At 35.5% G+C, this 10,985-nt stretch overlaps 1 protein-coding gene across 2 annotated transcripts; it reads left to right on the top strand.

The window, feature by feature from the left end:
* The first annotated feature begins 5,213 nt into the window (after positions 1 to 5,213).
* On the top strand, positions 5,214 to 10,794 carry LOC145772019 (GTP-binding protein 2-like). 2 transcript variants are annotated; one of them, XM_082583831.1, is made up of 10 exons: positions 5,214 to 5,534; positions 6,076 to 6,287; positions 6,599 to 6,710; positions 7,065 to 7,262; positions 7,550 to 7,724; positions 8,036 to 8,252; positions 8,354 to 8,495; positions 8,615 to 8,845; positions 9,271 to 9,441; positions 9,782 to 10,794. In XM_082583831.1, exons 1-10 carry the CDS (start codon positions 5,415 to 5,417, stop codon positions 10,070 to 10,072), a joined length of 1,869 nt encoding a protein of 622 aa, XP_082439957.1. In that variant the 5' UTR covers positions 5,214 to 5,414; the 3' UTR covers positions 10,073 to 10,794. The 2 variants fall into 2 exon arrangements, with proteins under 2 accessions (XP_082439957.1, XP_082439964.1); XM_082583838.1 differs by lacking the exon at positions 8,615 to 8,845.
* Positions 10,795 to 10,985: the final 191 nt, after the last annotated feature.

Raw genomic sequence — 10,985 nt, 5'->3', positions numbered from 1 at the left:
CTAAGAAATGACTAAATTTGATATCTAAACTAAGTCAGTAAAACTTAACAACTCATCACGAGTACAACTAAACATAAAGAAACAGTTTAGTGTATTGCAAATGTTTGGACATGTAAACCATAGCTTTATGTTTTTATCACTGACAAGCACACGATGATGCATACTCAATATATGCATTTTTTTAAATCTGATCCATGCCTAATTTTTTTTAAAGTGTTTTATTGGCGCTACAGCGCCACCTAGCAGAATTAATTAGATAGAAAACTACGATTGTTGATCAATACAGGCAAATCAGCTTTTGGTAATGTTTTACAAAATACCTACCAATGCTGAAAGTGTCACCGGTACTAGGATGGCTGCAAAATACTACATGATCAAAAAAGTCAGATGCCACCCTGATATAAAAACAATTAATTTCCAAATGAATAAAAAATATGAACAGGCACCTGAACTTGATTTAAAATTACGAATCTAATTATGAATGCAAAATAGCAGTAGGCTACCATCTAATTAACTAGAAATTACAATAAGATTTTTAAAGGTTTTGTTTGTTTTTGCTTCAGTATTTTATGTAGCCTGATTCAAATAAGACAACATACTCTACAATCGCTAGATGACAAGAATACTATAATATTTACAAAGCTTTTTTTTAAATCCAATTTTATGTTGGTCAATATACAATTACTTAAAAATATAATTAAAGTGTAATAGTGTAAATATATGTAGCTTATTTTCACGAGCGTAGTCATGGGGGCAAAGGCCGCAATTGCTCCATTCCCTTCAAACATTTTAAATAAAAATTTTACACTCTGTTTCACAGCATCATTTCACAAAGTTTTACTATTGATTTTGGATGAAGCTACTTTCAGACTGCGCAATTTCAAGTATTTTTTTCCAATTTTTTTAGGGAGATCCAGACCCCTGTGGGTGCTCTGTGTTCGATGACTTGTATCCAGGCTCAATCAAGTGGGCAAAAAATTCTCATTTTCTCTCCCAGTCCCATCACAAAATTTTGTGCTGGCTATATCGTTATTAAAATATTAAAATATATTTTGTGATGTGAAAACATATTTTGCATTTGCCTGATAACGAAACATTTGTCTACAGTATGTTACTATTAGCTAAGCTATACCATGAATTTATAGTGAGTTGCGAGATTTGTTTCTAGCTTACCTTTAATTTTGAAAATGCTTAAGTTTTCCATTTTAAAAAGCTTTTTAATTGTCTTTATTGTGTGCGTTAAACCATTTTTCCTCAACCAGCCGAGGGCTTGTCCTTTCTATGAGTTTGTCGGCGGTTGTATGTTGCTTTTGGTTGGCTCAACTTGTCACCCCGTGAAGAATAACATAAAAAATTGTAGGCCTACATTAAAATCTAATAGAACTATTTATAAATTCTGCAACAGCCACACTACATTTTCTGTTAAGTAAAGAGACACACTTGATGAGACATCTTGCTGTTTACCTTTGTTGAAAGAGTCTTTTTTAACACAAAATTGACGAACATTTATTTACCATTAACTCTATTTTTTAATCGAGAATATTTGCTTTAGCCTATGTTTATTTTTTCGTTTTAGGTTTGTATAAAAGCGTAGATGCATGAATTAGCCTATAAAAATGCTTTGCATATCATGCAGAATCTAATGTCGGAAAAAGATACCCAGTCGTCAGTGCAATAACATTTGCTGTCAAGAAACCGCAAGATAAATCAGTCATCAGATGTTTTGTTGTCGATGTCAGATTTTACCATCAAATTTTTGCCAATCTGCAGAAGATAGGCTATAATCATACAAAAATCGCACAAATCAACAAAAAGTATTTTCCATTTGTGGCTTTTAAAAACTTAGTTTTAAAAACTTTACCTATTAGGGGAGATGTGCCATCGATGGGACACTATCACCTGTGGGACAGCTCATTATTTCTGAATATGTGTGAACATAAGAACCGAGATTTTTATCATGGAATCGAGATTAACACTACATCATTCTGTATATAGTGACTCTGATTCCAGCGTGGTTTACTTACTGGTGTGCTGTGTACTTAAGTGGTGAGATCAGTTAATTGTTTTTTAGCTGTCAGAGTAAATTTGAATGGTTGACTGTTGTTAATCGTTTCTATACTATAGCAGTGTTATAACAACTGGGGCCTGGCAATAAACTTGAGTCATATGATTAGATTTAAAACTATAGCAACAGAAAACTACATATCCAACTGTGACAGATTTTCAGGCAAGTTGAACACAAAATGGTGGTTGGTTAAGCAATGGGACAATACAATCAATTACCTTTGGGACATGTCCCATCCTATTATCCTATACTCGACGAGTCAGTTTACACTATTTCTCCGAGTTCTCAAGCATCTCTTTCTTTCCACCATACCTTCAATATAATCAGTTGTTGTAGGCAAGCCGGGAGGTAAAATTTTCAGAATTTGTCCTGCAAATTTCATCTTTTGTTTTGCTAAATATTTGTGCATTTGAATGTCTAATAAACATGTGATGTGATTTTCTTTATGTAGTGCTGTGAAGTACTATTCCGTAAGCACTAAATTTAACAACATTGTTTAACCTATGGGACACTTAAGTGACATTTTTAATGAGATAAAAAGCAATAAACTAATATTAAATTTGTTACTGTTTTGACTTCATGTTATGAAACAATGACTAAACTTCACAACGCAATTCCTTTATTTTACAATTTGAATTAAAACAGCATTTTATCAGTAATAATGTCATTTTTGTCCCATAGGTGGCACATCTCCCCTGGGCCTACGCTGCAACTGCAACTTAACTGATTTAATTTTAGGTAGCCTAATTCAAGGTTCATTCAAACTGAATTATCTTTGTAAGATTTTCACCAATTTTGTTAATTTTTGTGCAGAGAAGTTTTTTGTGCTAAAATGACCACAATCACATTTTCTTCACAATTTTTCTAAATTTTCTTTGTTTCCAGGCCTAAAGTTTTATTAAAATCAATTCTTACATTTCGTTTTTACATTCCGCCCCGTTAGCTCAGTGGTTTTAAGCGACTCAAGGTTACACGAAGCTAGTTCGACTCTCGGGATATGCGCTTGAACAACGCATTTCAGGACTGCTTTCCATTCAGCGGCACCTATAGTAGATGGAATACAGTAAAACTCGGTTAATCCGGATTCGATTTGACCGGCGATTTCATCCGGATTAGGCAAAGATCCGGATTAACCGATGACGGTTTTATCAAGCCTGACGTTACCTAGATAGAAGGGTATCGGTAAAAATCACCGAAATTGAACGCATTAGTGTGGTCATCTGCTAATTCCGAGACGCGCGATCACCACATTAGCGACCCAGTGATAGAGTTCTTTTGAAATGCAGTATGCATGTAAAATGAATGTATTTGTAGACTCTGCGTCTAACGCAAGAACACACTGGCAAAAGTTACATCTTTAGACATGCGTGTCGGAATAATCTGAAGTCACTCAAAACTTTTGAAAACAGTTACCGAAGACGACTTTCTATGGAAAACTTACAAAAAATCACGGTCAAAGTTTTAGTTTTAGCATAAAATGGCAAAACTGTCGGGCAAATCCGGATAAAGCGATAGAGAAAGCGCAACTTTTGTCCGGAATAGGCGAAGATCCGGATTAAATAATCCGGATAATCCAAAGCTGTTTCTCAAGAAAAATATTACAAATCATTTATAGCCTACTTCCAGTTTTATCCGGAATAGGCGAAGATCCGGATTAACCGAGTTCTACTGTAATTATCTTGCAATAACACTCAATCGAAAAAAATTATTCAATCTCGATAACCACCCTACGTCAAAATTCTGTACAAGTATTTTTTCAGTGCGAGGATAAAGATTCAAAACCAACCTGCAGAGTGAAGAATTTGCTACTGACTCTGAAAAACGCGGAGAAAACTGATAGTGTTCAAAAATTAAATTTAGGCAGTGATGTACGCGCATACAAAAAATATTGACGCCGTCAGCGTTAACGCAAACGTTCGAAAAACCATACGCCGAATACGTCAACGCAACTTCTAAAAAAGTTTGGCGGCGTCAGCGTCAGCGCATACACTAGCGTAAACTAATTTTGTTTGCTAGGTGCCAAACATTCACATGGTATAAACCACACGAAACAAACAAGTTTTATTTTGAATTTCCACGAAGAAACACAAGCATCTGAAAGTGTTCATCTGACATTTTGCTGTGTTTTGATTCCAATATGTCTTTGCCCATTGAAAAGTGAAAACATTCTTTCAACTGCAGCGCTGGAAGGTAATGGCGTGTTGTAGCGAAAAAAAGACATTAAAAAGTATGCGTTGACGCTATGCGCTAAAAAACAGCAAAAAATTTACGGCGTAGCCTCAAGCGCAAACTATCCAAAAAATGTGGCCGCAAGCGTTAGCGTAAACAAAAAGTCTGCGCCGCAAGTCTGCGGCGTAGAATTTGCGCGTATACGTACATCTCTGAATTTAGGCTTGTGTTTTTGGCTGTGTTACAGTATGACATATTGTGCATTCTTTTAATTTTTACTGCATATATTTCTTGTGTTCTCTTTTCTTCTTGGAGTGAACAGTAGCCTTTTTTTTTGAAAATGTCTTGATTTCAAACCGGAAATATGAATCTTACTTGAGTACTTGGCAACTCTGGTCAACAATCGTGTTGCGCCACATATCGCAATTTGAAGAGAGGATTGTTACATTCCAGCTGTTGTTGCATCATCGTTTAGTTTGGCGGCCTTTAGCCGGAGTTTCGTTCAAACAATGTAAGAAAGAAGGTCAAGCTTTGCACCGAAACTTATAAATAAGATGAATTCACACTAAGAAGCATTTAATTACATATTGGTCTGAAATACCGTAAAAACAAACCGAGCTGATATTGGAAGAGTGGATTACTTATCTACATTGCTGTTGATGTGACTTGGTTGATTTCAAATCTACAATTCTACACCCTGTTTAGGTTTATTCTTCAGTGCATTTTTTGTTGTTACATAAACCTATGTGATGAATTATCTAAACATGATAGTGGCAAGAGTATTATTTTTGTAGAATGGTGAAAAACGATTTTTTTTATAATAAAGTTGCTTCCATTAAACTTGGCTTCCTTGTATATACCTAAATCTGTATTACCTAGTGATTTTTCATTGATAAAAATGTTAAATCCCAATTTAGGTTTGTTTTTATACATATTTCTTATATCATCATGGGCTGTTTTTTATGCTTTTCAGATATGTACCATAGCTGACAAAGTAATTAATATGAATATGAAGCTGTAAGTAGAAATAAAAAATGGAATAAACTATGTGACCAACGGTCCCTAATCCACATGATTGTGGAACATAACCATTATAATGATAAAATCATACCAATAAGGTAGGCTAGCTCCTTCAAGTTTTACCACATAAGTATTCCTTCGCTTCTTTTGCTTGCCTGAAATGCATCAACGTGAAGGTAAAACAACATTTTCATCTGAAGACTTGCCAACAATAAGCCTAAACCATCAAAAAGAACCCATCAGCATGCATGCTGAGGAATTTTACAACCTTCCTCCTGAGGTAAGTTATAGTAGTAACATAACATTATCAGTAGACCACCTAACATATACTGGTTTAAAAATGATTGCTTTTGGGTGTGCCATTAATTTTTGTGACTGTATGCAATGTGTAGCCTAGATACTTTTCATAGAGACTACCTTGGTAACTTATCTATTTTGAGTAGCCTACGTTCATTCAAATCTTTAAAAGTTTCGCCAACTTTCATTATTTATTTGTGTGCTTCATTTAGCTTATTGGTAAAGTGTTACGCATGCCTATATGACCTTCAGAAGAATGTTATTTAAAATTAAAAACTGCTTGAGAGCATGCAGTGTCTTGCATGGGTGGCAAAAGCATTTATAGAATTATATTGCCACTACAACCACAACATGCAATAGTAGTTATTATTAGTATATATATCACATATATAGCTTATGTTAGCTTATTTCATAATTTTCTTGTTATGCCATTGATGACAAATAAAATAAAGTTAACATAATAACTATTGAAGTTATTGGCGTCATTACCATGATATGCTATATCTTGCTATGTCTTCAATTAGGTTGAGGAGGGAAACATAGAGTACAAACTAAAGCTGCTCAATCCAACCCCTGAAAGGATTGAGCATTTAGTGACGCAGATGAAATGGAGACTACAGGAAGGTCAAGGAGAAGCGATTTATAAAATCGGAGTAGAAGATAATGGCCTGTGTGCTGGTCTCAACGATGATGATATGAAAGCTACAATGAATACTTTAAAGCTCATGGCTTCAAGGTTATTTCTTATGAACAAACAGCTTTATATATGGTGTTTACAGTGTGTATTAGATTTTTCAAGATAATTTTTCAAAAAACATTCAAATGGACAAAACAGTTTATAATCTTGTGTTAAAGCATTTACTGGGCATGATTGTTTATGTCGCTTCTGATTTGTTGAAGGTTTCTTTTTATTGTAATACCGTATGTGCAGACTGACAACGAGTTGACGACGAGAAGAAAGCAAATGCAGAAATCTACTTTTTTTCTGTGATACGTTTGTTGAGATAATCTCTGCTTTGAAAATGAATTTGTGAATTGATATTGCAGACTTGGCGCAGTGGTAACGATGCTACGAAAACAAGATGTTAATTGTAATGCTATCGGTCATCAAAAGCAAATTGCTGAAATATTGATTCGACGAGTTCCTGATGATCAACAGGTAAACTGTTTAGAACAATAATGTCACATCTTAAACATCAATCACTTGATTGTAGATTGCTATGCATTCTATATTTGGTGATTCTCAAACCTTTTTCTTTGCGGCCCAAATTTTTTTTGCTGAAATGACACGTGCTACCCACTTATAATCTCACATTGCTCTTAGTTCCCCTGTAATCTAATTGTGAGAACTTGTGACCACAGGTTTCCTGACCTACATTCAACTTCTCAGTGGCCCAAATTTTGGCCACCGCTCATGGTTTGAGAAACACTGTCAAGTATATATATCAGGTGTCCCTGAACTTTTCAAAGTGGTGACTGGTGACTTACATTGTAATATTGATCTTTTTTTTAGTTTCTGGATATTCGAATTTCAGTTGTCGGGAACGCTGATACTGGAAAATCTACATTGCTTAGCGTTCTCACTCAAGGTCAATTAGACAATGGAAGAGGTCGTGCAAGACTCAATTTGTTTCGCCATTTACATGAAATACAAACTGGGCGAACTTCTTGCATCAGTCATGAAATATTAGGCTTTGGCAACCAAGGAAAGGTATGTATATACTCTATTTCAGTTGGTGTAAACGACAGAACAGAACTATTGTGAATTGTGTTTTTTTACATATTTTGCAAGCTGATACTGTCATTTCATATTTAACTTCATTATTAGGTAATTTGTGCACTAAAAGGACAAAAAAATTACAATTTAGCACTAATTATGAAAATGTAAGTTTATATGAACTTTTAAGTTTTCATAATCAGTTTTCTACTTTTTTTGAACTATGAGTTTAGTGTCTGTCATTGGGCTTTGTTTTAATGTCTGAATAACTTGTGCTTCAGGTGATAAATTATGCTGAATGTAAGACTGCTGAAGATATTTGTGCAGCTTCATCTAAGATCATCACATTTGTTGATCTAGCCGGCCACCACAAGTATCTGAACACAACCATTTTCGGCCTCACATCTCATCACCCAGATTTCGCAATTCTGGTAGTGAGCGCTAATAGAGGAGTTGGTATGTCACAATAGCATTAATCCATGTTGTATAAGAACTTGAGCTTACTATGCAGATTGTGTTACTTAAAACCCAGATTTTTTTTATTATAAAACAATATTTGTACAATCTAAGTTACAACATAAAAGCATAAGGAACAAATGGCTTATGTCAAACTGCAAATATTGCGTATTTGTTTAATTGACAGACACGTTTCAAAGGTATTTGTGCTGTCTTGTCGATGTCTGTTTGTGTTACTGTTTTTTATGTTGTAATAATATGTTAATTTACAATGAAAATATATTACTATTAAAAAAATCTATGTATTTTAGTGGGAACCACAAGAGAGCATTTGGGACTTGCGATGGCACTTAAAGTACCTATCATTGCGGTGGTGACAAAAATTGATTTGTGCCCTGAGTCTGTGTCGGATAGAGCTTGCAAGCAATTAGAACGCTTGCTCTCCTCCCCAGCGTGCTCTCGAATACCGTTTCTTGTTTGCACGGAAGATGATGCCTACACAGCAGGCGAACAAATGACTGAAAAGAGGTTTGAGACCTCCTTATCGATAAGTTGTAATTGATTTTTTTGCTAAAATGTCACTTTTGGTTCGTCTGAAGCATACTCCTTTAATATTTATTAATACTTAGGTCAAAAGTTGTTCCCATCTTCAAGATATCAAGTGTTACTGGAAAAAATATTGAATTGTTGACAAAATTCTTTAATGTTTTGCCCCCTCGGAAGAATATTCGGGAACAAGAAAGGCTAATGCAGGAGCCAGCTGAATTCCAGGTGATGCATATTTCTAAAAATCATTGAAAACATATTAAATGAGTGGAATTTATTCACCATAAAACAACAGCTGTTGCAGGTTACAGTAATTCTAACGTGCAACTGTCAAATTTATTCAGATTGATGAAATATATTCGGTGCGTGAAGTTGGAATTGTCGTTGGGGGTTCTCTCTTCAGCGGGGTGATCGCTGAAGGAGACAAGTTGCAGGTTGGACCCACTGAGAAAGGTTGCTATCGTCCTGTTACTGTGGCAACCATTCACCGCAATTGTGTTCCTTGTCGGGTGGTGAGAGCAGGCCAAGCTGCTTCTCTATCATTGAACGATATCAGCAAAGATGCATTGCGGAAAGTACGAGTCAAATTTTCATGAAGCTTTGTTGTTTCAAAATTTCAATTTTATATTCATGTTCAGTTTTGCCGGTTAATGATATGACCAAATTTCCAACCTTTTTAATGCGTTTTGGCTTTGTGGTTAAAGTGTCTTTGAACTGGTGGCGTGTGGGCGTTACTCTGTCAGGTCATACCTGAAAACTTTTTCAAAGCTGTGTATTTCGTTCCTGCTTCACATCAACAAAAGGAATAAATTTGAAGTGGTAATGTACATGGCTGCGTTGGCACTGTCGCTTTGTGAAGCGATGAATACTACATACAAACATATTATTATTATTATTTCCATGACTCACAATGGCGCAAGCGTCCCATGTGCATTGTGCAGATTACTGAATTCGTCTGCCATGTTCTTTGAAGTTACTGATGCATAGTTTACACCCACAGGGCATGGTGATGGTCAGTAACGCTATAAAACCGAGTTCTTACTTGAAGTTTGATGCGTCTGTCTATGTTCTCTACCACCCGACGAATGTCATATCAGAAGGGTTTCAGTGCACCGTCCATGTTGGTAATGTGCGACAAACAGCCACCATTGTCAGCATAGACAACGACGAGGTACAGCTCTTTCAAGTTTGACATCATTTTTCATATTCACAGTACTCTACTTTGCTTGTTCAATGAACGTTTTGAGTGTTTTGACCACATTTTCACATTAGTTTGAGTGATTTGGTTTCTTCCACGAGGTAAAAAAGGTGTAATACACTGTGGCGAGCTCAGAAAGGACTCTTCACACTTTGTCAATAACCAACTTAAGGCTTAATTAGTGGTCTACTCGACTTAGTCTTTACATTGTATTAAACATATCCAGAATGCAGTTATGGCACAACAGTAATTTTTGCAGTTGTCTTGAAAATTTATTGTTTTCAATGACATGCAGTAATTTTTGTTTTAACAGAAGGCGCTAGAGTGCAACCGGCAGTCCAATGTGACCTTCAAGTTTTGTTGCCATCCCGAGTATTTGCGCCTTGGTTCGACTGTGCTGTTCCGTGAACGAACCACGAAAGGCATCGGCCAGGTTACTAAAGTTCATCCTTATGATCCTGACGATCACGTGACTGTCAAACGTCAGCGGCAATCACGTGTTTCTTCGATTTCGTCAAACGACGATAGATCCAATTCAAAAGCTGGCCTTGCCACGACATCCTACGGCCCAAGCTCTGCAAAGCGCCAACATGTTGAAAGCTAAATTTCTATTTAGCGTAGAATTTGACTGAAAGAGATTTTGTAGCAGATCAGATTTTATTTTGACATTTATATGAGAGATTTTATTGGTTTGGGTTTTGACTCTTTCATTGCCTGAAAATGTATATTTTATGTATATTTAATACTGTTTTTAGCAAGTGCTCATTTATTGCATTTTTGTGTGTAACAGCTCCTCTTTGTAAGATTAGGATATCCTGAAACTTGTATTTCGGAGATTATTTTCAAAGCAGTTTTTAAAATGTTGTTTTCGATGCACTTAATCTCCTCTTTTGAAGTTTTTAATTCCTCGTGACCCTTTACGACGAAGGTAAAACCGAGCTGCCTCGTATCCACGAAGATTGGATTGGTGTAAAAACTTTCATCATCATGCTTACCCGTATTGAAATATTTTTCAGCGTATTGCACTGTAAATTCATGTGTAGCCTAGTCTTTGTATTTTGAATGTGTCGTAGATCAATTTTAGAAAAGGGCTAAAAGGATTTTTGGCCTTGGTCCTGCAAATATATAGCACGTTCTTTGTTCTACTTCTATCCTATACCATAGTGCACAAACCATATGTATTTATTGTATATGATGGATTTTGCAGTACATTAATCTTCTTTTCATATTTAGTCGCATAAAACTCATTCTAAAGGGTTGGCGAACTACATAGTTTTTCTATACTTCATGAAGCATGTAACTATATTTTTACAATAAAACAAATGTGATTAATTTTCGTGCATTTAATTAAGTTTTACAACAACTTTCAACATCAAATAGTGAACAGGCAAGAAAATATATCATTTGCTTGACGAGTTGTCAAAGTAGCAAGGTGCTGTAGGCAAAGTGAAATAAGAATACAAAGCTAAGGCACATTTGAAGACAGATGTGTTTCAGTCGGCCAAATGTGAAGGTTC

The sequence above is a fragment of the Aplidium turbinatum genome, chromosome 1, assembly GCF_918807975.1.
Source record: "Aplidium turbinatum chromosome 1, kaAplTurb1.1, whole genome shotgun sequence".
In the NCBI taxonomy this organism is placed as follows: domain Eukaryota; kingdom Metazoa; phylum Chordata; class Ascidiacea; order Aplousobranchia; family Polyclinidae; genus Aplidium; species Aplidium turbinatum.
The sequence above is the reverse complement of the archived record's forward strand: the minus strand, read 5'-3'. Positions and strand labels throughout refer to the sequence as shown.

What these genes read in the sequence shown, in the direction of transcription:
- LOC145772019 (XM_082583831.1), top strand. Translation starts at nt 5,415, where the DNA reads ATGCATCAACGTGAAGGTAAAACAACATTTTCATCTGAAGACTTGCCA. An exon ending in TTAAAGCTCATGGCTTCAAG is followed by an intron (nt 6,288 to 6,598) that starts GTTATTTCTTAT and finishes TTGATATTGCAG; the next exon opens with ACTTGGCGCAGTGGTAACGA. An exon ending in GAGCGCTAATAGAGGAGTTG is followed by an intron (nt 7,725 to 8,035) that starts GTATGTCACAAT and finishes TATGTATTTTAG; the next exon opens with TGGGAACCACAAGAGAGCAT.